General features: G+C 37.9%; 1 protein-coding gene across 3 annotated transcripts in view; it reads left to right on the forward strand.

Annotated features, from left to right (window-relative positions):
- Nucleotides 1-27755, forward strand: part of HMGCLL1 (3-hydroxymethyl-3-methylglutaryl-CoA lyase like 1) — a 145662-nt gene that overhangs the window by 19456 nt on the left and 98451 nt on the right. For 2 of the 3 annotated variants that reach the window (XM_053603413.1, XM_053603410.1), the window contains exons 2-3: nucleotides 24935-25015; nucleotides 25241-25348. In XM_053603413.1, coding sequence (XP_053459388.1) covers nucleotides 24935-25015; nucleotides 25241-25348 — 189 coding nt within the window. The remainder of the gene's footprint in view (nucleotides 1-24934; nucleotides 25016-25240; nucleotides 25349-27755) is intronic. The other variant, XM_053603411.1, reaches the window with a different exon arrangement.

Raw genomic sequence — 27755 nt, forward strand, 5'->3', positions numbered from 1 at the left:
AAATCTGTGGTTTCTATGCAGTGATGTAGGGTCTAGAACTATGAGTTCCAAATACTTCTGATAGGAGGAACTGAGATTTCCTCTCCTGATCTAGAGAGAGGAACAGAACCGGTTTCTGGTTTTTGATACTAGCAGGGTGGTAAGGACTACGGTGGGTGAGGAGAGCAACGTGTTAGGAGTAATAGAACTGTAAGAGCATTTATCCCAAGGGTATTGCTCAAGCCACATTTCCATTCTTCATTGCTACATTCCTTTAAAAGCGTGTTTCTCCATTCTTCTTTTTATTTAGATCATGTTTCCCCTCTGCAAATTCCTTTAAAAACACAAGCCCATAAACTTGTTCTAATTCAGTGCGTGGGGAGTTAGTGATGACAATAATAGTCTTTGTGGTGGAGGTGGATTTGAAGGTCAGGTGGAATTTGACCAGATAGGAGGTATTCCTGGTCAGAGTAGGAGGATGAAAGATTTATGGGTAGAATCAGTAGAGTGAAATCATGGAGGGTTAGTCATTTAGTTGAGTGTGTATATGAGAATACATATAAATCTATATCTTTATCTCTATTCATCTGTCTATCTAATCTATTATTTCTTACAAGGAAAAAAAAATAAGGCAAAGGCTCCATAATCTTAAAAAGTGCTTTTTTTTTTTTTTCAGTTACGTGTGGGGATGGACGATTCCTCACTTTTTAGAACAGTTGAGATTGCATCTCTCTAATATCCTTACCTCTCCCTCTGCCAACCCCAATTTTTATTTTAAACTCCCAGAAAATGTTTATAAAATAGACAAAATACACTTTCGATAGGAGGAACTGAGATTGCAGCTGACTTCACAAGGCTTAGTGGACTAATCCTTTTTTTCTTCACTAAAGTATGTGCCCTACCAAATATGGTTGAACAAATTTAAATATCTCTCCATTAATTATACAATAATTTATACTGCTATATTGAGTCTTCTTAGGGTGTGCAGCTATATTTTATACACTTTCTTGTCATCTTGAGAACCTAAATACTTAGATCATCATTACATATTTATAGAAGTAAGTAGTTTGTATATGATAAATGTAGCAAATATCCACGGTATAAACTTCAGGTGATTTTAGTCAAATCAACTGCCCTTTGGATTGGCAAAAATACATATTTTATTACATTCAGTGAGTAGTTTCAGATTGTTTTATTATCTTCTGTATTGGATTATAGTGCTTATTTTTAAATTCTGGTGCTGTTTTTAGGATATTTGAAAAGCTATTTGCATCCTTTCTTGGCCTGCGTTGCAAAGGTCAGGGGAATGAGAATCACGCTCTTCATTCCTTTTCCACATCTCTGTGTTTATGAAGTCAATCCGCACAGTGCGCAGCACGTGTGTTCACACGGCTCCACCTTACAGAGAAGCAGGGGAAGCCCTGAGGGCTGTATCAGGGTGATGCAGCTTCTCTGTCGCAGCATTGAACCTGTGCTCTCGGGTTTAGGATAGAGCATTTGGACTCCATCTTCCACCAATACTACGCGTGTCAAATGTCACCTTGTGCTTGTAACTTTCCAAGTCACGCTTTCTTGAATTTGTAAAGTAGGGAAGTAGAGATGGCGGGAAACTTCAACTACATAAAAACGCCTTCAGTACCAGTTTTATTCTAGGAAATCAGCATTTCATAAAGTCTTTTTGGTTTACTTTATTAAGGAGCAGTAGTGTCTAAGAAGCTTGACAAACAATGAGGCAGGAAACCCCAAGGAGAACATGTCTCAGACATTTTTCCTTCTGGGGTTTCCTTCCAAATATTTTTGGATCTTGAAGGAAGCGGAGTGGCTCTCTGCCACCACTTTCATACATCTGTAACCCACTGGGTGTACAGAGTCTGGCATTCAACTTTGAAAATTCTTCACTCAATCTGTATTTATTTCACTGTGAAAGAGAACCCGTTCCTAGGTTAATGTTGAAGTCAAAATACGAATCTTATTTTCATTAGACACAATTTCTACTTTTGAGAATTTTGATTGAAGTGCCAATAATTCCCTAATTTTTTAAATGATACGGGACAATTCAAACCTTGCATTTTATAGAAAGCTGCAGATCTGGTCAAATGTTAAAACTGGGAGTAATTTGGTGCTTTGTTTGCCTGGGTTTTAGAACTGTGCTTAAAAGACATTTCCAAGACCTGTGAAGAAACAGATGTAATTATTCAGGGTTTCACTCATGAATGTCTGCTATCACTTAGTCCCCATTCCCTTATGACAAGATTTTAATATTTAATATAATTCTCCTGAATGTATGCTGTAGAAAATATTGAAAGGGAAGTTTGAGCTAAAGGGGGTGGAAAATAAAGCATGTGTATATCTTCATCTCTAGAGAGCTAGCTCTCTTGAATATACTTGCTCTTTGAAGAATATACAGAAATGTTGACCTTTTGATGAGAAAGAGATAGAGATAGCTTATTAAATAAAATGTCAATAGTTTGTCTTAATCAAAAAGAATTAAATAGGGCAGTAGTTTCATTTTAATAGACTTGCTCTGGATTTGCAACTGACGTCACATGCAACAAATGAGATGATCCGAGATACAAGATCCTATGTTAACTGTCAATAGAGTAATTGATAAGTTTTTGGAAAAATTATATGATAATAATATCAACTGCTCTTTATCAAACAGTGATCTTTATTAAATAGTGACTTGGGTAAAGGTTCTACATAATCTGAACTGTTACAGGTTGCAAAGAAGATCTTGTTCTTCTTTCTTTTTTTTGATCTTGTTATTCTTCTTTCCATTATGAGGAAACGAATAAATGAGTTAAAATTATCTCGAGACCTCTCCTCTGGTAAAGGTACTGAACTTGAACCTCAAGTTCCCAAAGCCTGCACTTTTTTTCACTCCGTCATGTCTGTCTATGGGCTAGTAGGAACTTTAGTTAGACAGACATAATTATTTATCTAGTACTCATTTAAAGATTTTTTTTCTTTTAGTATATTAGTTAAGTTCTCACTTTAAGGAAACAAAGTGCTGTTGGTTACAACTGCTTAGAATAATGGAGCTCAACTTATATCATTAATTCTTTTTCGAGACCCAACATTTCCATGCTGAAATGGAAGGTAGAAAAATGTGAATAAATCACTTTTCCCTCAGAGACTGTTATTTAGACTTTTATTCCATAGTTTTTTGTAATCTTTCACAAGCTTTTCCTTTCACTCCGCACATGCCAGCAGACTGCCTGTTAAACAGCTTTCTTAGGCTATTTCTAATACATATATCCTTCCTTGGTACTTCTCGAGGTAGCTCAAACTCAGGGCAAGTACGTATACAGTAGACTCAAAGGTATCAGAGAGATTAAATTTACATGTGTTTTGTGTTTATGCTAACTACTGTTTACTTATTATGCATAATGAAAATTCCTGGACAATGTCTACTGAGAAAATCTATTATACTTTCCATCAACTGTTGAATATTTACTTTTGTTTCTAAGAAACGACCCCAAACTATAACATGGACAGTAAAACCACACAATCATGCGATAAGTAGAATAAGGAAACCTCAGTTATGTAAAAAGGTGCTGAGGTGTTACTGGGAGGATAATAAAAATCTTTATTAATAAGATGTGTGTTACTCGGAACAGGTAAAACAACAGTTGCCCATTGTTTGTCACAGGAAAGATAAAGTAAAGACAGTGAAACAAAGTATACCTGATTGGTCCTAGAATAAAAAAGATAATGTGGAGGAAAGAAAAACAAAATAACGTCAAGGCAGTTGTTCTAACACCCATCACCCTGCGGCAGTCCACTTGTGTTTGGGAAATGAGGAGCCTCAGGAGGCAGGATCAGTCTCGCTGGGACACAAAACTTGAACTTAACTTTATATTGCTACAGAGTACATTTGATGAGTCTTTGCTATCTTTTCATCTGTGCTCAACATTTCTGAAAACGGTGCCAAATGTTGAGGTGGCCAGGAGTTCCCTCTGCCCTGTTTCAGTGGCTCCTCATTTTCCTTTCCAAAGGAGCATCGGTCTGCACGACCATGTCATTGACCTTTCCGGAAGCCCTCAACCCCTGGTATTTGATAGTACCTCCCCCTCTTTTACCAAAGGCAAAAGCAAGAGAATCCCAGTAACTTCTTCCCAAACTGTGTGAAAAGGAGAACAAAATATGTTCCTTGTCAATAATTTTGTATGAACTCCTTTTGGTTTTAGTGAAGTCCCAAGTAAAACTTGGTGTAAGGTTCTTTAATTACTCCAACTACATGTAATAACTTTCTTCTGTCTTCAGTCATAGTGTATTTGGAAACGTTTCCACTTGGAAACTTTAACAAAGTTTAAAATATTTCAAATGGGCTGAGATATGCTGTAAAATAATATTTCATCAATTCCCAGGAAGGAAAATAAATGTGGACAGTTCAATTTACATATAATCACTAAAATATACAATTCTCATATACAAAAGAAGCCATAGGAATTTAAAATCATGTAAGTGGCCCTGTCTCGTAACCACTATTTGTATTATGATTTTGACAAAGCAAATTATATTTCATCCATAAGATGTATGTTTTATTTGTTATAATTTGGCTTTAATGCCTGCCCCCCCAGCCAGCATATGTCAACACATTTTAGATGATTAAATCATAATTTATTAGTTATCAACTAATCATTTGAAAATTTTCCAAGTGTTTATACATTTTAGTTGCCTTGATTTTTATAAGGACACACATTTATTAGTCATGAGCTACTCCTATAAATAAGGATGCATTTAACATATGTATGTATATACACATACCCACTGAAACTGACATGGTCCACGTCCAGCTGTGTTTGTGAGTGTACAAGTGTAACTATGTATGTAGGTTTATGTATATGAGTATATATATGGACATTTTTATTACTGTTAGACAAATGGTAGTATAACAAAGCATATTTTTGGTGAGTTAGAGCACTCTGAGTTGGCTAAAAGGAGATTAGGACTTGGGGCAACTGAGGACACTTTTCTATGAGATTGATATAGTAAGAACTCAAAGGAAACACTGGAAAATGGGTTTGTAGGAGAAGGCATTGATAGGGTAGAATCTCCACAACGCCTGTTTTGTTTCATCTGCCTTGCCGTGGACTGATTAACCTGTTCTTTGTTGTCTTTAAGGGTCTTTCTGATTTTACAATATTATCTCAAATTAGTTTCAAATGACCATTTTTTTTTTTTTTGCACTTTTTGGGCGGGGCTGGATTTGAACCCACCACCTCCAGCATATGGGGCCAGTGCCCTACTCCGATGAGCCACAGGTGCTGCCCCAAATGACCATTTTAAGTTACTAGATTTGTTCTTGTGATTTTGAACAGAACTAGACAAAACTCATGTAAGTCAGCCATTGATGTTCCAATCCAGTCCTTCCATGAGATCCTTAAAGGTCATGGCATCTAGGGTGGGGACAGCAGATCTTGAGACCTTTCTTGAACAATCATCTCCCATTCTTTCAAAGTATTAGGCAATAAAAATCAAGTGTGTGTGTGTTTGTTTCGTTGTACTCTAATGTATATAGATTTCCCAATATTGATATTTCTATGATACCCCTAGAAACTTAAGAGCAATAGAAAAATGTTGAGATGATTTATGAGTTTCGCAGGGACTTTTATAGAATTATTTGGGAATATGGTGTTATAGTTTAATTTTTTTTCCATTATTTACTCTAGTGTATGCGGAGAAGATCTACCTGGAATCATCCAAAGTGGAAAAAGATACATCATTTCCTCTTGGAGATGAAAGGGTGGTATTTGAAAGGAAGAAATTAGAAAATGCTATTCAAACTATAGAGTTGGAACTGTTATGAATATAAAAACTGGAAACTAAAACTTTACCTGTGTTACATTATATCAATTATCAATTTTATAGTTGATAGTGGTGGACCGCAACTTAAGTATAATCATAGAGTTGTTTTTTTTTTTTAATAGTCTTTTAAGCAGCAGCTGTGTCTTTCAAATTGTGGTCCTGGGGTCAGCAGCATTACTATTATTGGTTAGCAATGCAAATTCATGGGCCCAATTTGACTGAATGAATCCAAAACTCTGGAGATCCCAGAAAATGGTTTTAAAAAGTTCTATAGGGGATTTATATATGCATTAAAGTTGGAAATCCACTGATCTAAGAAGTCCATGCCAGAAAGGCCTTATGATATAGATAGATGGAAAGCAGCTGGAAATTAGGAGTCTTTGGTTTTGTCTAAGTCTTATTTGTAGGGGCCTTTTTTAAAATTTTTAAATAGAAACCTCTATTAATGGAGATTGAAGGACAAATACAATCAAAGTATTAAACATGATTGTATAAGATAATGTAGATGAGTTATATTCAAAGTTATTAATATGAGAATCATCTGGTATTACGTAATTTTGATAAGTATTACAAATATTGTTTAAATACTTTGTGGAGATATTTTTGGTTTTTGACTAAAATAATGCTGCTGAAATGAACTCTTTATATACAGAATAAAGTTAAACTTTATTGGGCAACTTGATGAATTGTATTCGAGAATCATTTTCCAAATGGAGTTTTAATTCATTTACAACCTGTTTGTTAACTGTTCCTTTGAGGAGAAATTGAAATTGGCCACAATACTTTATTCTTTACTAGAAATTAAAAAGAAGAACATTGATTTATTGCCTAAGATGACTGATAAAGGTTGCATCTAACTTCAGCAGAACTGTGCCAATTTTTTTTCTTTGTTTTGGTGTTTCAGTCTGCAGATGTTTGCTGTTTTTGTGAGGAAATAATGGTGTTAGCTATGAGTTTTCTTGGAAAGAAAGAGCTTAAAAGCTTTGGAGTGCTGGAATCGCCGTCTGCACAGCCAAATGAACATGGATGGAATGTTAGGTGAGGTCCGTGGGGAGTCGTTCAACAGCAGCATCTGGAAGGAAATAATAAGTGACTGGACGGTTTACTTTTCAGGCAAATGATTAAGAGGTGATTAAATGAAGGTGTTAGGATGTAAGGGAGGGAAGGAAGCACTGAAGGTGTATATGTGCTTATATGTGGAACAGGGGGATTACGGAAAAGACTTATAATGAACTGTAGATCACAGCTGAACTTAGAAAAAACAGATTGGAATTTGGACAGAACAGCTTATAGTTATCACATGAAACAGACCATGAGATTCAAATAATACAGAACATCCTAGGAAGTATTTATTTATTTATTTTTTTGGAATGGTAAAGAACAGTGATGATGTCTAGTTATTTAGAGCCACTGGACATCATTTCTTGGAGTTGGAAGGATGTCTTGCTATTACACCTTTATAGTCTTATTCCCATTTTATTGGCCCTACTTTACAGTCCTGAGAAAGCCTTGGCCTTGGAAATGGAAATCCAAGACTCTGATCAAGTGCATGGTTTTGCTCTAGCCATTTGATACGAACTTGCTTATAATACAGCAGTGTTGATTTAAATTGCTTCGAACAAAAATTGTTTTGAACTGTCCTTGTAGACAATCATGTCATCCTACCCGTTCCCCTTGTCTCCTGACAGTTTCCACTCTCAATTATAAATGAATGAATTAGTGAATGCAGGAATGAATGAATAAATAAATAACACTCTATGTTTCTAGGAAAGGATATGCGATGAGAACCAGTTTATTTTTCCCCCAAGAGCTCATGTTTATCTTATGAACACAAACCCAAGTTTACCTCACAGTATATGTTTTTCTTCTTGATGCTGGAGTGTCTGCAAAAGTTAGAAGTCATGGAGAAAGGTCAGGTGGCATTACAGAAACCAACGTCCTCCTCCAGCCCCAGTCCTGCCTCCTAATCACCACTTCATAGTCCTTTAACTTTAACGTATGGGGATTTTGCAAACACAAGACTCAATCTTTACACATTTAAGAATTGTATTTTATTAGCCAGTATGTCAAATTTTGTACCAAACAACCCCACATTCTCTGGGACTTAAAATAAACTGGATGATTTTCCCCTCAAGTTCAGAGTAATGATCTGGTCCTTCTGGGTCCAGACTCCTTTGTGTGTCTCTGCTTTCCTGTAGGCTTTTTCCAATTGTCTGAAGGTTGAGAAAAGACACCACAGGCAAGACACATGGACTTCTTCTTCTTTTTTTTTTTATTGTTGGGGATTCATTGAGGGCACAAGAAACTGGTTACACTGATTGCATTTGTTAGGCAAAGTCCCTCTTGCAATCGTGTCTTGCCCCCAAAAGGTGCGGCACACACCAAGGCCCCACTCCCTTCCTTCCTTCCCTCTCTCTGCTCTTCCATTCCCCTCCCCTCTCTCCTTCTTTCTCTCTCTGCTCTCCACTGACACACCGACTTTGTTCAGGAAGCATCATGGTCTTGCTTTATTTTATTGCCCAGAAGTTACTCAAATACTGAGAACTTCAGAACTCACTTCCTATGCTCAGGTGTGAAGAAGCTGGAAGGTTATGGTCTCTACTTGTTCATGGTCGTCTCACCACATGGCCTTAACCTTCCTGCAAAATCTCTAGGCAGAAAAATGTAATCAAATGGGGACACATTGAGGAAAAAATTCACTGGGCAGATTAAATCGAGGTCCAGGCAGGTAGTGTTAATACATGTTCCACACTGATACTTCACAGAGCAAAACGATTTGGTGGACTTTTTTTTTTTTTTTGAAACAAAAGACTCACTTAATTCTATTTAAGTAATGCTGTGCTCTCACTGTTCTCTTAGGATGATTGTTTCATTAAATAGCTCTGAAACATCAAAATTTAAGGGATTCCAAACTGCCACAGTGTGTTTGATGGTAGGTTCCATTGGTAGGTGAAGCATATGAAAATGCTTACCTGTCCCAAATTTATTCTGGCTACCTAGGGATAAGGATGGCATTTCGATAACCAAGATTGTAGTTCTGACAGATTATGAATAAGGTTAGATACATTGTATTGAGATTTGTGAAGGCAGAGCAGTTTGGGTACTTCTGATGATGATGGAACTATTGAGGAAAAGAAGAAAAAATAATGTAAGGGTCAAGGAGCTGCTTTGGGGGAAGCAGGGTTGAAAACAAGTCACCCTTTTACATATTTGCCTAGATCAGCGGTTCTCAACCTGTGGGTCATGACCCCTTTGTAACAATGAAAATACATCCTGCATATCAGATATTTACATTACGATTCATAGCAGTAGAAAAATTACAGTTATGAAGTAGCAATGAAAATGATTTTATGGTTGGAAGTCACCACCACATAAGGAACTGTATTAAAGGGTCATGGCATTAGGAGGCATTAGGAAGGTTGAGAACCACTGGCCTAGATCTTACCCTCTGTACGCCATGAATGTTAAACTGAAACATAGAAGCTGGAAAAGACTCGATCTCAGAGGTGGCCCATGTATTGGGATTAAGGGATTCTGAGAGGGGTGACTTTGCTTACTTGTGATTGTACTTGGTTAGCATATCCACATGGAGAGACTGTGAGGTCTATAAACAGGGGCAAAGACCAGGACCTTGCCCTGTCCCTCTGGAAGCTATGGATTCCGGTAGCACCAGAACAGAAGAGCAGTATAATTAAATCCGTACTCCTTCCGGGTGAATTTTGATAGTAAATTTAAATGGGATTATCATATAATTTATGGTTCAAACAAGGCACTGTGAGAGTAAATGGGGATGGTATTAATTACCCCAGCACAATATGTATCAAGTCAGGACCACCTCAAAGAAAAAGGGATGTCCGATCACCTTACTTTTAAGATCATGATGTGGCATTCATCTAACTCCAACCCTTCAAGGTATTTAATGGCCTTCACTTTAAGAAAGTTTCATTCTCTTCCTACCGTTCAAATTTAAGTCTGTGCTAAATAAAAATTGATGAAACATTAATCTTAGTAGAGTAACCCTTGACAGATTTAAGTTATAAAATAGTCTGTTAGTTCTCCATGCTCAAGGTCAAACATTTCCAGTATTTTTTACCTTTACTTGTTCTTTCTATAAGCTGCTGCTTTCATCACTTTACAGACCATTTCTAAATTCTCTTTGTGTCTTTAAATGGAGCCTGAAGCAAGACTAGGTTCTCTAGCGAGGTTCCAACCAAATCTAGAGTAGGGCTGGAGTATTTCACACTGACTCCAACAGGCTAAACCTTTGTCTAGGCATCCTGTTTTTCACTTGTTCAGCTTGAGGATAGCAGGCTGTGGAATACATTAGGTACAGGCTTCAAGTATATGAAGTACTTTTAAATACAGTGGGGACACCAGCTGTATTCTGTACAGGCAACGTAATTTATCGAGTAAACCCCCCACCCCTCTGTAGATGGAGAACATTTAAGCAGGAATTTAGGTTTACATGAAATGAGCAAATACCCACATGATGTGGCTTAAGAAGGATCAGAAAATCAGTGGCCCCAGACCACTCCTCGTGAGCCTGCTCACATTCTTAACATTAGAGCCACCTCTGGGGTCCAAGACACTGTGTCTCTAAAATGAAATAGGCCACCTGGAAAGGGAGGTGTAATAAAACCAACAGTAACCTCATTAGCTGGGTTCAGAGCCTTAAAGAAACAAAATCTAAGTTTTAATTCTAATCGAAGCCAGGAAAGGTCAGTCCGTTAAAATGGAGAGCCAGGGGAGGAGGCAGCGAGTGGGAAGCGTTCTGGATATTGCTCAGAGCGGAGCTGGGGTTGCTGAGGGCAGGGGCTGCCAGCAAGCACAAGATGAGGTCATGTGGGTGTGGGCCCGCCTGATGTGAGGTGCTGTAGGCAGGATGGGAGAGGAAAAGGCTCATCATCTTAAGTGAGAAACAGGTTAAACACAACCATGTACTTTGAAACCTAATTGCTGGAAAAATATATAAATAAATGTACTATGTATTTAGTATAAATTAGTATCTGGAGGGGAGCTCTCCGGTTTGTGGCTTTAGGAGTAAAATGAAGAAGGCAAAATATTGGTGTCATACAGGTGATCGAATCTAACTTTATAAAGTGTGAGAAAGCTTCCTTTAGGAAAATATTTAGTAGTATGTTGGGGAAAGGTAGGAAAGAGTTCAGTGGAGATGCTGGTTTTGAATATATTTAACAATTGACTTTACTTTTTATTACACGTGGGACTACTTCCCTCTCATACATATTCTTTCTATGCATTTTAAATCAAACTTCCAGGGGAAGACAAGATATAAGGAACATGTATGTCTGCTCTGCCTAACCTGGGTGTCAGGAGACTTAATCTTGTCAGGGTGAAAAGTTATTGTAGCCTCAACATCTCCTCCTGCCTCTGTACCCAAACCATCCTAACCCAATGTGCCATCATTTCTCATCTAGATTATTTCTATAACCTTTAATTTTTAGTCTCCCTGTTCCATCCTATTCCTTTCAATCTATTTTTAATCCACACTCCAGGGTGAACCCAGTCAAACGCATGTCAACTCATATCAATCCTCTGCTTTAAAGCCCTCCAGGAGCTTTCCAACTGCCTGCAAATAAAAATCTTTACCTGGTCCCTCTCTACACCTCCAATCCTGATTTGCTGTTTCTTTGTCCCTTGCTCACTCTTCTCCGTTTAACACTGTTCTTCTAGCTTATCCTATAACAGTTAAGTGGGTGTGTTTCTCTCAATTAACTCAGAACATTACACTGGCTGCTCCCTTGAGTAAAAGGCTATTCTCCAAGGCATCTGTGTAGGTTTGTGCCCATCCCCACTACCCACATCCTATTCTTTCCTCAAAGCACCTTTTCTTATGTAAAATTCCTATGTGTTTCCTGCCCCCCAAGTTCCTCTCCCCATTCCTTGATTTCTTTGTCTTCATAAAAATTAACAGTATATATGTGGTCATTATTTTTTTCATTGTAAGTACTGTGTAGACAGGGCCTTTCACCTTTCTTGTTCACTGATCATGCCTTATAAATGAATGAATGAAAGGAGATCCAGCTTATTAATAGTTACGGAACTCTACAGGGCCATTGGTAACTTGATGGTACTAACAGTGATTGCAACTTTTCCCCTTCCAATTTAGGGAACTCCTAGAAGATTCTACACAGTCACCTTTGGGGTCAAGTTTATTGATATTTTACGGCCAATAATACCTGTGGAAGTGGTCACCTTCACCTCACTCTGCCCAGCAGTACATGAACAATAGAAACAGGTGTAACCCTTTAGACCATGGGGCACCCTATCCTTTAGAAAAGCAGTGGTCCAGGCATTTCATCAACTTGCCTTTTGTTAAAGCTCCCTCACCACGTGCAGCTGTCATTCCAAGTGTTATGCAAGACTAGGAAGTATGAATATAAATATAACTGTTGTATAAATAACGATTCTAGTTATCTCCAGAGTATCAGGGAGCACTCTGTACAGTGAACTTTTGTTAGTTTTCAAAGCTATAATATGGGCGTACCCATTCTCCATTATGTGATGAACTGAAAAAAAGTTCATCCTTTTTATGGACTCTGGTTAATGAATCATATCCACTTATTTGTTATTCCATTAGCTACAAAGCATGTGCTAGACCAGGCTCCATTCTAGGGAGTGGACATAGCGGACACAGAAGTGAACCTAACAAAGTTCATACCCTCAAGGGGGTACCAGTTAGAGAGAGGAGGAAGACAGGCACATAAATAGCTACTTATCTACCATGCTGGTTAGTTATGAGTGCTGGAGCATAATCAAGATCAAAGGTGATAGACAATGGAGAGGATCTCATTCGTGTTGTTTGGTTTTGTGTTGTTTTTTTTTTCTTATTATTTTATGTAGAGTTTTAGGGAGCAGAGCCCCTAAAGGAAGTGAGGTAGAAAAGTTCAGCAGAGAGAAGTGAAGCACAAATGCCCAAGTGTTCAAGGAACGGCAAAGAACTCAGTGTGATGGAGCAGAGGTGAGGGGCAAATGGGAGAAGATGTCAGAAGGTAATGAGGTGCAAGGTTATGGAGGCCTCCAAAGCCATGGCAGAGACGTTGGATTTTTCTCTCAGGGAAATGGAAAGCGCTGGAGGGTACTGAAAGGGGGAATGATGTGATTACATTTCTGTTTTTGAAGTGCAAGGAGGCTGCTTTCTGTCTTGGAGAGGAGGGGGCAAGCATGGAAACAGGGAGATCTCTTATCATTTTCATGCAGTAATCCAGGTAAGAAATGAATATTTCAAAGATAGCACATGACCTGCTGATAGACCTGATATGGGATGTGAAAAGAAGAGAAGAATCAGGGATAAGTCAATGTGTGGGCTTTAGGAATTTAAAAGAAAATCCCTACCGTTTCTCCGGATGAAGAAACTATGTGAGGACAGGTTGTAGAAGAATACACTAAGTATCAGTTTGAAGGCCAGGCGCGGTGGCTCACGCCTGTAATCCTAGCACTCTGGAAGGCCGAGGCAGGTGGATTGCTTGAGCTCACGAGTTCAAGACCAGCCTGAGCAAGAACAAGATCCTGTGTCTAAAATCTAGCCAGGTGTTGTGGCAGGTGCCTGTAGTCCCAGCTCCTTGGGAGGCTGAGGCAAGAGGATCGCCTAAGTGCAAGAGTTTGAGGTTGCCGTGAGCTGTGATACCACAGCACTCTACCCAGGGTGACATAGTGAAACTCTGTTTCAAAAAAAAAGAATAGAGTAAGTATCATTTTGAGACAGAACAAACCCCTTAAACCCGGATAAGCAGGGCCACTGCCCTAAGCATGGTGCTTAAAGGGGCCACTTGCCTTGGCATAGTTCTTCTTCAATATTGCCTAAGTCGCTCTGCTGTTCTTGATTTTCCTTGATATATTTCATTTCCCTTATAATTTGAGTGTCTTAAAAAGTATGGTTTCAGAAAATTTGGCTAGAGTTTGAGGTCGACAGTCCTTTCCACTGCATTAACCATAGTGGCAATTAGAATTGATAGTGTTCCTTAAGAAGGATAACAACATCACTTAAAGGGATCGTTAAATCTCTTTTGCTCCAGGGTGGGTATAAACTCAAACCTGCTGCCATGTGAAGGTCCAGGGTGCTCCATATTTTGCAGGGACATCTGCATTTTCGAAAAATTTAGATTTTCTATACCTAAAGACTATATTTTTAAGTTAAAATAAAGCCCCTCGGGGTGAAAAATGAAATTAAAACTTAGCTTGTATGAATAAGATACAGGGCTTTAAAAAAGAAAACAAAAAAATTTTTGCCTCTGAACATGTAATGCCAATCAGAATTATAACCGTATTTAAGTTGCCTTTTAAATTAGCATTTTTCCATAAAAACATTTCTAACAAGTAAATAGCTGTAACTCCTGTCTTCATCAATGGCTTCTCCAGCCAGGTTTTCAATATGAGCTCTCATTTATCTTTACGTTGAAGTCAGTACCCTCTGTTGATTCGTGGAGGTTCAAACTGAGGTTGACGTTGCCAAGTGGAACAGGATGGGTGGAGTTGATGGTGTCAGTGCTGGAGGTGGATAAAATTGTTGGCAGGTTCCAGGATGGGATAATGTCTCCAAAGTGTTTTGAGCTCCTTGCTGAAAGATCTTGAATAATTTCCATGTATTATTTTGATTGTGGCAAGAACTGTGTAAGATAATCCTCTCTAGCATCAACAATGATTCCTTTCATTGAGAATTTTAAACAAGTAGGTATATTATAAAATGATATATGGAATAATTTTAAGCTATCCTTCTTGCAAAATATTAGAAAAACTTTTCATGTGTTCATGCTAGCCTTTTAAAAGGCAAGAGGAAATCTTTGATTAAGTGTTAACTCTTCACTAGACATTGTGCTTAATGCTTTATATACACACGTTCTCATTTAACTTTTACTGTATACTTACAGGTGAAGTGTCATTATTATTCCCCCTTTTAAGAGAGGACAGTGAAAGAGATGCATCAATATATGATAGAATCAGATCATTTTTCTCCAGTTTTCACCACCACCCTGGGTAATCTGCCGCTCCTTCCGTTTTAAGAAATGTTTACGATTTGCTATAGTAGTGGCATTGGAAACCCAGATTCTAGAGTAACTAAAGCTTTATTTTAGGAAGGTTTTAACTACGGTAACTCCTTTAAAATTAATCTCTGTATCCAACCAAACAGGCTTTTTTGGACCACATTTTAGCCTAGAGCTTTTCATATATTAAGTGTCCAATGAGTATTAAGTGAATGCATAAATGAACAAAAACCAATCGTCTGTACCTGATATTTGTCTAATGGCTGTTATGTGTGTAGGCACTATGTACAGCTTTGGCAATACTCTTTTAAGTTATTACAATGTTTGTTATTTATTGATGAATGAATGAGGTAATAACATTTCCCCCTGTCCCAGGGATGGCAAATACATTTACTCTTGAGGGCTAGGCTCAATTTGACAGTAGATCCATGAAGCTGGACAGTATTACCTACCTGGGTAGATACTAGAATTGGCAGCTTTACTGAGAAGGCCTAGAGTTTATTGTGAAAAACTGCCAGCCATGCTTGATTACTGTCGTTTGCCCTAAGTCTGAAATAGAGCATCGTTCACACTCCTATGTGGTATCCAATGTCTGCACTAGGCCAGAATGAGATGAGGTCTCCATTGTATTTGCCAGACTATTTAACACTTTGCACTTTCTTTGGAGCATTCAAAAATCATTTTGTTTTGTTTTGTTTATTTTTGGGTGCCTACATTAAAAAAAAAATACCCCATGAGTTCTTTGTATCATTTCTTAATGAATTTTAATTGAGTTTCCTTTCATATGAACTTTATTCATTGATACTGTGATGTTCTGCACAATGTCCACATAATTTAGATCCTTTTCAAATATATTAATGACATGCAGTAGGAGAATGAATATAGTCTTGGGAGAATTCTAGGAATGCCTGTTTCTGCATGTCCCAGGTAAATGGAATTTTTTTATGCTGTCCTTTCCATCAGGTATAGAAAAGAATGCACTCTCTCTCTCGGTGGCTGCGTGCGATGTATGTGAACCAGTGTTAATTTGCTTTTGCAAAACGCCTGTGGCTCAGTGAGTAGGGCGCCGGCCCCATAGATGGAGAGTGGCGGGTTCAAACCCAGCCCCAGCCAAACTGCAACCAAAAAATAGCCGGGCGTTGTGGCGGGCGCCTGTAGTCCCAGCTGCTCGGGAAGCTGAGGCAAGAGAATCGCGTAAGCCCAAGACTTAGAGGTTGCTGTGAGCTGTGTGACGCCACGGCACTCTACCAAGGGCGGTACAGTGAGACTCTGTCTCTACAAAAAAATAAAAAAATAAAAAAAAATAAAAAAAAAATATCACAACTGGCACATAAGCTGAAATTATGGTTGAGTTCATGGTAGTCCATTGTCGTTCTCCACAATCCTAACATCTTTCTGGTTTGGGTAGAGGCTGTGCTGGTGATTGAAGTGGATTTATGATGAAGCTGTCACTCCTCAGGCTTTAATTTGGGGGCATGAGGTGGCCATCTCCACCGCTTCTCCTAGGATGCTTTCTTCTTCTTGTCATCCTTCCTCCTTTTCCTAGTCTTCCTACACTGTGCTTTTATCTATTTTTAGTATTGCTGAAAGAGAGGAGTGAGCATTTTCAGAAACTTTACTTGCCCTTCCGTGCTGTTATCCCTCTTATAGTCACAGGCCAACGAACAAATACGCAGCAGGGGATTATTCCGACTACCAAATACTCACATGTCTTTTTCAGTTATGCACTTGGGAACCAAGAAATAACCAGAAGAGAATAAGGGCCCAGGACTCCATTCATTGTGCAGCCCCCATATTTCTCATCCTAACAAGGGAGGCATAATGACATTTTGGGTTTCTAAGTACCATTATGTCAACTTGGACCATGTGTCCAAGAATCTGAAATACTTGGTATTCTTTTTCACCCAGTGCACATTTAACCAAATAAATGGCTGTAGGTTCATTGGGGGAAAGATTATATGAATTACTATACAGTTCCTATAGTATTACAAGGCCCTCCTTGTAAGCATCTGGCTGCTGCTTCAAGCAGTTGGTTTTTGGTCTGAAAATGTTCTAAGTTTACATAAACGAGGCAAGGGATCGTTATTTTCACCGAAGCAGCTAACCTCAAATACTTGATCAAGGATGTCCTTCATTTATTTTGATTGGGTATGTCAGGGTGGCTTCACCTCAACCCGTGGATTTTGGATGTGATTCCTTGTTGCAGAGGCCTGTTTTGTGTATAGTAAGATGTTTACTTGCCATTTGCCAATAGTGCCTGGCAATTGTGACAACAGAAATTTCTGCAGACATTGTCAAATATCCTGTGGGCAGTAAAATTGCCCTGAATGAGAACCAGTGAATGTTTTAACAATTATACCGTTGCAGGCTACCAGGGAGTAGCAGTATCCTACCTACTTTGAATGATATGAATTACCTGAAAATTAGCCAGCAAGTGATCTAGTTCCCAAATCCCATTTTAGAGACCACTTCTTCAGCTCACTTCTGGCGTTAATTATCTTAGATCTGGCTTCCTAGGAAATAGATCCTTGGATGAAGAGGTCCTTGCAGGAAATTGTTGCCCTTGGATTTAATACCTGTGGGGAAATGAAGGATATAGTTTTAACCAGGCAAAGGGAGAAATTGAACTATGATGTAGACACAACACAGGAATCCTTGGAGCCGGTATGCCCTTTCAGTTGTATTACCAGGAGGCGAAGGGCGTGGGCTTTCATGTTCCCACCTGGGCCACTTATCAAATGATTCTGGGGTGCAGCAGGGCTTTGGGTAAAGGCACTTTCTCCAGCTGAGAACAATTCCTAAAAAAGGGCTTAGTGCAATGCCATCAGTTGGAAAAATGATAGCCTCCGGGAATGCCTCAGTTTTAGGAGTGCTCGAACAGCATATCACAGCATCCACTCCGGTGTGTGAAGAATAAAAATTAAAATTTCCAAAGGAATGAGTTTCAACTAATTTCAGTCCCTTGTCCTGGCACCTTAGCATCCAGTGGTTTATCTCTAACAAATATAGAAAAGTGTTTACCTATTATGAGGCACAAGACACCATGTATCATTTTGTTATTTTCTGATATTTTTATTCAGGGCCTATTCTTACACAAATGCCCAGATATTTTTATTGATTTTTGCCAATCGGAAAATGAACATTATATAGAAGGCATATTTTAAGGGAGAAGCTTCATTAAGATCTGAAAATTTCATCCAAGTTGGAGTGGGTTGGTTCTGTAGATGGCTGAATAGTCTCATTGTGCTTGACAGAGTGTTATAAAGCTGAAATCTCACAGCACACCTCAGATGTGATTTCCAGCTTGCCTTGTTATACAACCAACATGGCATAATAGCTATGTCATGTAAAACAATTTAATTGGTTTTTGTCAGTAATAATAGCAACCCAAATGTAAGTAACTGAATAGAATGATGCATTATGGCTTCTTAGTCAAATATTGAGACAAGCTTCCCAAGCAAAAGCACTGCTATACCAGCTTAGACGTATGAACCCTAAAACTTTAACATAATTATGTATCCCAATAGTTTTGCTAAAATTTGTGCCTATGAGATCATGCTACTTGTTTTATTAGCTTAATATAAATAATTTCATTTTCTATTCTAAACCATTATTTTCAGAAATGTGTTATCCCAGAAAATATTTCCAAGATTCAATTTGCCATATCACGTTCTATCCTCAAAGATTCTGCTTTTACAAATATGAAAACACACACACACATACACTTTTGTGTTTGCAGAAAGCAAAAGCAATCTTAGTGGTTCCAAAAATACATTTTGGGACTGACATCAGCAAGAAGGCAGAGTATGAGATCAAAAACATTTTGTTAGTGAGGAACTAAGGAAAGGAAATTTTCTTTTTTTCTTTTGAGACAGAATCTCACTTTGTTGTCCTCAGTAGAGTGCTGTGGCGTCACAGCTCACAAAAACCTCAAACTCTTGGGACTTACGTGATTCTCTTGCCTCAGCCTCTCAAATAGCTAGGACTACAGGTGCCCGCCACAATGCCTGGCTATTTTTTGTTGAGGTTGTCATTATTGTTATTTAGCTGGCCTGGGCCGGATTCGAACTTGCCAGACTCAATGTATGTGGCTGGCGCCTTAACCACTGTACTATGGGTGCCAAGCCATAAAGGGAATTTTCTATAATTAAAATACTTGAAGTTCAACCTTTTCTTTTGATTATCTAATTAATGCTTTATTATTACCTTTATTTCTATCTTAGCCTTTAGTACAGAAATAATGATAGTAATGAAAAAAAAGTAGGTCCTATTGGCTAATTTTCATAAATTTTATTATATTTTCTTGTAAAGTTTCCATAAGTACAAGAATAAATAATTTTATTTTATTTTTATTCTTTCAAAATATTATGAGGGTTCAAATGTTTTTAGTTACATAGATTGCTTTTCTAATGCTTTAGTCAGGACTATAAGTGTGCCCAGAAAGTGGGCACCCAGAAAGTGTTTGTTGGACCAGTGACGTAGGTTTCCACTCATCCCCTTGAGTTTTTCTTCCCTCTCTGCACATGTGTGTTCATCAGTTAGTTCCAATTTAATAGTGAGTACATGTGGTATTTATTTTTCCATTCTTTAGGATAATGGTCTCTAGTCCCCCAGTTTGTTGTTCTTTTTTTTTCTTTTGAGACAGAGTCTCACTTTCTCACTCTTGGTAAAGTGCTGTGGCATCACAGCTCACAGCAACCTCAATCTTTTGGGCTTAAGCAATTCTCTTATCTCAGCTGGGACTGCAGGTGCCTGCAGCAACACCTGGCTATTTTTTGGAGACAAGGTGTTGCTCTGGCTCAGGCTGGTCTCGAACCTGTGAACTCAGTTATTCCACTTTCCTCTACCTCTCAAGCACTGGGGTTATAGAAGTGAGCTACTGTACCCACCCCCCATCCGATTTGCTCTACAAACATTAATTCATCATTTTTCCTGGTTGAGTAGTATTCCATGGCATGCATAGACCACATTTTGCTCATTCACTCATGAATTGGAGGGTTGATTTCACATCTTTGCACTTGTAAATTGTGCAGTAAACATTTGCATTCAGGTGTCTTTGATAAAATGACTTTTTAAATTTGGGTAAATACCCAGGACTTGATAACCTGCCAGTTCCAGTTTAGTACTGAGTACCTATGGTGTTTGTTTTCCATTCTTGTGACATTTTCCTTGGAAGAGTGGTCTCCAATTTCATCTAGGTTTTTACAAAAGATAAAAAATCCCTATCCTTTTCATGGATTTTTCCAACAAAGGTTTCAAATATCAGTTTTGTTAATTTAACCCTTCTTTCTAGAGAGACACCTTGGCAGAAAAATACCTTTTCATTGCTCCAGAGAACCAAGGTTCCTGTGGCTATCTGCTATATCAGTGATAATGGTTTACATGTTTCTAATTATGTTTGGAAGGCTGAGATAGGAGGATTGTCTGAGCTCAAGAGTTGGAGGCTGCGCTGAACTATGATCACACCACTAACTTCAGCATGGGTGACAAAGTGAGACCCTGCATCACAAAAATAATGAAGAGAAAGAGTGCAAAAGACAGAGAGAGAGAAATTAATATCTAAGAAAAAAATAAAGCATATTTCAAATGAGACAACACAAAGAGATTCTTTTTAAAAAGCTGATCTCTAATATCCCCTTGACAAGTCCAGTTTAATTTTCAAAAGAGAGCCACACCCTTTTCCTAATTCTGACTTCTCATCTGTGCAGGGGAGCTTTGGATTTGAGTGTCATAACTGTTCATGTTGGGAATACTGTCTATTAAATAGGATATTTTAATATTCATAATGACTTTACACAAAAATTACCATATACAAATCTGTCTAGACACTTCTATGGATGGTGTTATTTTTTTAGGGAAAAAAAGCAGTGCTTGTAGAGTGAATAATAGGTAATCATATCTATCACTATCAGGTGGGTTGATTGTATCTACAAAAGTCACTATTATTTTTTTTTTATTAAATCATAGCTGTTTACATTAATGCAATCATGGGGTATGATGTGCTGGTTTTATATACAATTTGAAATATTTTCATCAAAGTAATTAGCATAGCTTTCATGGCATTTTCTTAGTTATTGTGTTGAGACATTTATATTCTACATTTAATAAATTTCACACCTACCCCTGTAAGATGCATCGTAGTGTGGTCCCACCAATTACCCTGTCTCCACCCATCACCCCTTCCTCTGGTTGGGTGCATAAATATTAATAATTGAATTTCATCATATTGAGTATTACCCTTAACAAATATGAGTGACCATTCTTATCCTTCCTTACTTTTGTTGGTTTAAAGCCTATTGTATCTGCAAATAAAATTGCAACACCTGGTTTTTTCTGCTTTCCATTTGCCTGAAAAAGTCACCATTATTATGGCAAGGAAATGTTTGTATTACACACAAAGGCACACACACACACACAGACATGCACTGAAGGCTTTAGAAAAATCTCCATAAAATGTCTGCCATTTAATTTCATGGATGATTGAAAAATGGGAGTAAAGCATATCTCTTTTGCACAAAAGGATGATTTATTATTTTTTTCAGTCAAAACTCAATAGTTGGTGATGTACATATATTTAATCTTATCCTAAAGAAAACGGCAACAGGAGCCAGGGAGCTTGTTGGGCGGCTTCGGAAGTTGTTTAATCTCTCCGCTGTGCCTACCTTACAGAGGAGCTTCACAGAGGAAACAGATAGAAAAGTTCTTTGGAAAAGTAAAGCAGCGTAGAAATGCAAGATAGTGTTTCTTTTGTTATTGCTCTATGAAAGTGAACCATTAGAAATCTGATACCAAATGTGGGCATACTCTCAGCCATAAAACAGCTTTTTGAAATACTCACTCTGGATAATACATCTTTTGTTTTTCACTGATATTATACATTATACTGTACTTTAAACAGGATACACCAATGTCTGTAACACAGGATTTTTAGTGCTATAAAAATAAATTTAGACCATAGGCTTGTTGAAGGAATATGTTGCTAACTTCTGCAGACTATATATTTTTTTTATTAAAAAGCCCTCACATCAGTTGTTAACTTTCGTATGTTCAGTGTGTAAGAAAAGTGTCCCTTTCTTCCCTTATACCATGGTAGCTTCCAGATACTTGTACCACTAAAATGTAAGCCAATTTTGGGCAGGAATTTTTATTTTAATGGTTTGCTCTGTATATCCAATAATCATAATAGCATTAAGCTAGTAGGTGGTAGCTAAATGGAAGGTCAACTTTATTCTTTTAGAGTAAATCATTCACTGATTTATTCATTTAACAAATATTGATCAAGTCTGATTGCATTTTAATAACTCCAAGGGTTCATAATAAATAAAAGAGAATAAAGAGAATCATGCAGGCAAAGAAGTAACTCAAAGATATGATATATTTTTAAATAGTCCTCTACAGGGCTGGGCACAGTGTAGCTTACACCTGTAATCCTAGTACTCTGGGAGGCCGAGAATGGTAGATTGCCTGAGCTCAGGAATTCAAGGCCAGACTCAGCAAGAGCAAGATCCTGTCTATAAAAAGAAATAGTCAGGCATTGTGGTGGGTGCCTGTAGCCCCAGCTATTTGGGAGGCTGAAGCAAGAGTATTGCTTGAGCCTAAGAGTTTGAGGTTGCTGTGAGCTATGATGCCATAGCACTCTATTGGGGGTGACAAAGTCAGACTCTGTCTCAAAAAGAAAAAGAAAAAGAAAAGAAAAGAGGCTTCTACAAAGTATTATGGCAATGTGGAAATGAAATTACCTGATTCTATCAGTGGAAACCAGAAAACTTTTTTTTTTTTTTTTTTTTGGTAGATTACAAATTGAATCTTGGATAATTTGTAAGAGTTTTGGTTGAGGAAAATAATTGAATACTATTGGAGGTAATGATAGTATTGGAAACAGTCTTCCTGGGTCTCTTGCATTTCCGCATTACTTACTAGCAAGACGATAATTGCCTTTCTTTGGAATATCTATTACAGAATGTTTGTTTAGCAAAAACCGTGGAAGGATAGATAGTATCTCCCTCTAAAGAAATGACATAAAAGGAACATATACAAATCTGTCTAGGCATTTCCACTAAGGATGGTGTTATTTTCCTAGGGTAAAAAGCAATAGTTGTAAGGTAGATAATAAATGATTCTATCTGTCACCATCAGCTGGATTGGTCATATACACAGAAGTCACCTGTTATCACTGCTGGGAAAGCAAAGGTCAGGCCTGCCTATAGCCCATTATGAAGTGTAGAGGTTTCCAAGTGAAGCTTCTGCAAGGCTATCCACTACACCCCCCCGGTCCTCTTCCAGTTTCTAATTTATCAATGGGTCACCTTTCATAGATGTTCAGTATGTGTGATGTGCAAGCTCGCTCTCAGTGATCTTGTCTCCTCCCAGACCTTACCAGCTCTATTGTGACTTTCTGAGAAGCTTAGATGTACACGAACAATGGCTGGTGGGCGGATCTGCCTAAATATTATGCAAGCACATAGGATTAAGTGATTCAAAACTAAGCTCATTATCTCCCACTGGAACATGCTTCTTCTCAGAAATTTCCCCCCATGCACACTTTACCTTTTCTCTTACCTTCTCTATCTAACAGAACTATTTCTTACCGATTCTATTTTGGCTTAGACCCAGCACCCAACACAATGTATGATGCATGTCCCTCGACAATTTGAATTAATCCAGTGACAGGGGAAATTCCCTGATACAGTCACAGTGAACTTCTTCTGTCACTGGGTTAATTCAAATTGTCTAGAAAAATGAAATATGAGCATTAAATTCAAGAATCAAAAATGCCATTACGTAGCACATATTCTTCGTTGATCAAAATGGTCATAATTGTTAACGATCTCTGATTTCTTCAGATTTCTTGTTAATAAAACAGGCTACAGCACATAGATGACATGGAAGGCTCCTAGCTCTTTAACTGTACTCAGCACGTGGTTAACACCATAATCAACATGATGTAATTTTTAAATATACATCGCCTTTTAGTAAAGAAGTACTCTTCTTGCATTTATGCTTCAAACTAATTTTTGTTAAAAATGCAGTTTCAAGAAATAGTGAGTGATAATGAGACCACATAGCTTGAGATTGCCATGTTTTGATTTTGTTGTTGTTTCATTTCTAGCCACTTAGGACTGGTGGTCATAAGAAAGAGGAGTGAGCTTTTCTAATTTATTCCAACTTCCCATGCCATAGTTTTCCTTTATGGCCTGATTGAAATTATAGCCACTCTGTAAATCAGGCATGATTTTAAAATTGTCATCCAAAACGCAGCCTAAAGCTGACTGATGAACTTCAGGGCTCCCCTCTCATCCCTTCACCCTCCCACGTTAACTTGATGCATTATACCCTGCACAGAAGATGAGAATTCTTCCCCTTCTAGGTTAAGCATTTGCCTATGGAATGGCCCAATTTTATGGAAACTGTATAGAGGGTTCTGCGAATATTGTGAGAGGGACCATCTGGGTTCTTTCACTGAGTTAACACAGAATGCTGATAAAGCCAATAACAGCTTTGAGTCCTAAAATGGCTATTTATCACTTTCCTGTACTATGGATATGAACTGGATTTTGCTTCCAAAGCACCCACTTCACTGGGGTATGCCAGTGATTGTTACAGGACAGGGTGAGATAAGGTGATTGGTTGACTTTAATTCATCATTCCTGATGAAAGGCAAAAACAGAAGACTTTCAAGTAGAGGTTCTTTGCATCCTGGCTGCCTCCATCAATTATTCATTTAAAGAATCTGAGGATAGGCTATCCACACCTAACTTAGCTCAGAGGTACCAAGAGAGTACGTTGGCATAGTTGGAAAAGATACAGGCAGTGTTTAAGGTGGTAACTCTTTATCATAAAATGCAGAATCACCCAATATCCTTGCTCTTTAGGTCTTGGGCCAAAGTTTTCGTTTTAGAAATATATCTTTTGAATATAATTTTATCTGTATTAACTACATGCGTATCACTCCATTACAAGAAAAATAACTTGCCATTGAAAATGATATACATAGGATATTTGGATTATGTGATTGCTTTTACTTCTTATTTTTCAACTTTCTGGGGTAAGAGTTTCACAAAGTATCATTGTTTAACTTTTCAAATAAGAAAGTGTGGCAATATGAAAGTTATCTCTTTTTCTTGTCCTTATGTTTTGCATTTCAGGAATCATCTCAGTTACCAGGACTCCCTGAGTATGTTAAAATAGTAGAAGTTGGACCTAGGGATGGATTGCAGAATGAAAAGGTAATTTTCTGTTAGTTTCACAGGATTTATTTTAAATGCTAAGTTTAAATATTACTATTTCTTAAGATTTTAAAGACTTAAATGGATTTCATATTATATCTGTTCTCAATGGCTACTTGAATTTATAAATCATATTTGCTTTCTTAGGAAGTGATTTTCTGGTTATGCTTCAAAAGTCCCTTTATGATTTACTTAGACAATTAACCCTTTTTGTTGTTTTTATAGGTTATAGTTCCTACAGATATAAAAATTGAATTCATCAATAAACTTTCCCAAACTGGCTTGTCTGTAATAGAGGTGACCAGTTTTGTGTCTTCCAGATGGGTACCACAGGTATGTTAATCCACAATCCTAAATTAGATCCTTAGTTCAACTTTGTCAAAAATTACTTAGTTAATCCTTTATGTATATGATGATATTAACATGATGTAATTGCTAATTTTCCATATTTTTACAACATATGTGCCCATACACCGAGATATGATTAAGAAAAAATCCTCTGATGAAATATTTTGTGTCAGTGGAGTCCTCAAAAATTACCTGGAACTCCATCCTAAACCAAGGTGAATACATGGTCCAATATAATGAATGAAAGATAGGGCTCTGAAATAGTAGTTTCATGTCCCGCCATCCCTCTACCATGTTCCGGCTGACTTTCTGAATAATCTGAACATCTCCAAGTGCATTCCCCTTTTTGTCTCTTTGGAGGGAAATGACAATAAGTGGTCTGATACCTTCCAAATAGAATCCCATATTAAAGAGTGAGAAGTGGAGATACACATTCTCTTCGCCTCTTTTAGTGCTTATATTTGCTAGTGGAATAAGGCATCAAAGATGTCAAAGACAAAGCAAAGAGAGTCATTTAGAATTTTCTCTTGAAAGATGACAAAATCGTAGAGGTTTATCCAGAGTGTTTCAGGCAGATGGGCAGCAGTCTTTACTTTTGAGACTTGACTCTGATCTTGGAAACATGATTAGGAACTGTTAAAACACTTTCCTTTCCTAATCCTTTGCCTGTTTTCAGACCTCAATCTCTCTGTCTCTCCCCAGCACTTAATTTTACTGATTACCCTTGATCTCATTCCATTGATTTTCATTGTTCTTTACTCATCTGTTTCAGTTACTTCCCAAATTGCTCTTTTTCTGTCATCTCTGGCACATTCTTATGACCATTAATTTTAGGGTTTGCATGAATCTGTTTTCATTGCTTTTCTCTGCCCTGCCCTCTTCTTTGGCTATCCTTCAAATATCATCACTCACGTGATGACAGATCTATATTTCTAGTCCTGCCCTTCCTGATAATCTTCAGCTGAATGCTCCACCTGTTCCTCAAATCTCAAACTCAGGGGCTAAAATCAAGCTCATGATTGTCAGTCTTTCATTCCGTCAATAGCTCTGCTGTTCCCTTTACAGTCTTGGAGTTGGAGCCATAGACAGCTATGTTCTGTATCCGATTACTGTCTTAGTCAGCTAGAGTGACCAGAACAGAATGCCACCAACTGGGTGGCTTAAATAGTGGAAATTTATTTATGACAGTTCTCAAAGTTGAGAAGCTTTTATCATTTCACTAGCCATCATTAATTTTATAGGAGTGTCAGACTGTTTAGTGATCTTTAAGTCTTCATGAAGTTATCTCCGTGTTTGATTCACTCTGTGCTCATTTTATATTATTTGATTACTGCTGGAGAAGTATTGGACAGCCTGGTATAACTTTAGAATGGAAGTTACGAGAGAGGACTTGTCTTACCAAGATCAATTGATGAATACCGACCAACCAAAGTTACATTTCGGACTAAATATTACTAGCCTGTTTCAAGATTTTTCTACTTCTCAATGGTTTTATAAATGTGCCTACAAAGTATCCTTTTTTCCTCAGTGTGCTCAGGGCCACATTCTAGTCTCATACAGTAGTGGAAAGTGATTGATAGATAATTCCTCAGACGCATTTGGGACACACTTGGTTTCGTTTGAAAAGATAAGATTGGCATGTTTTCTAGAAGGCTACACTTCTTGTGCAGCTAGTTTAGAGAAAACAGGGACACAGGTAGTTAAGATAAAACAATGGACAAAAGAAAAGGGAAGACAGTCCCTTTGTGAGTAACTGGAAAATGCCTCCTGTCTTCACATTAAGTAGATACATGTGATGGGGCTATGAAATGATAAGATTTATTCTGGGTTTGTTCCTGAGTTGAATCCAGGACTTAACCTATTGGGATTAAGTGAACTTGTCCCAGGCTCAAAGTATTATTGAGTAAGTGACTGAATTCCTTCACATAGTTTTTGAGGACTGCTATGATGAGAAGTGCTTCTAGAACAGGGGCCTGGTCCATACTTTGCCTTGGCTTGCATAGGTGACTTAACCTCCCTGAACCTTGGAAATCCCAGCAGTGATGCCAGCAGGACAGCAGGGCTGGGAGCTGTGAGGCAAGTGTGTAGTGCCTGTGTGTGAACTCCCAGAGTCCAGAGTGCCTGGCTCCTGCCCAGTGCTTAGCAGTGACGAACAGAACAGTTGATTCTGGGCTCCACAGCAGTTAACTGCCTTCCCTTTGATGCTCAGCCTTTCTCCTACAGATTAAAGAATGTGTGCAGTTTAAATATTGGATTGAGATCAATCTCAATCCTTAAAGATGCCCTACCCTTCAAATACTAAAGTATACCTTACATATTTTACTTTCATGCTCATCTGGTTAGATGCATTTCAAACCAATGGTTTAAATAAATCATGTGTTTGTAAAAAGAG

The sequence above is a fragment of the Nycticebus coucang genome, chromosome 9, assembly GCF_027406575.1.
Source record: "Nycticebus coucang isolate mNycCou1 chromosome 9, mNycCou1.pri, whole genome shotgun sequence".
NCBI classification, from domain to species: domain Eukaryota; kingdom Metazoa; phylum Chordata; class Mammalia; order Primates; family Lorisidae; genus Nycticebus; species Nycticebus coucang.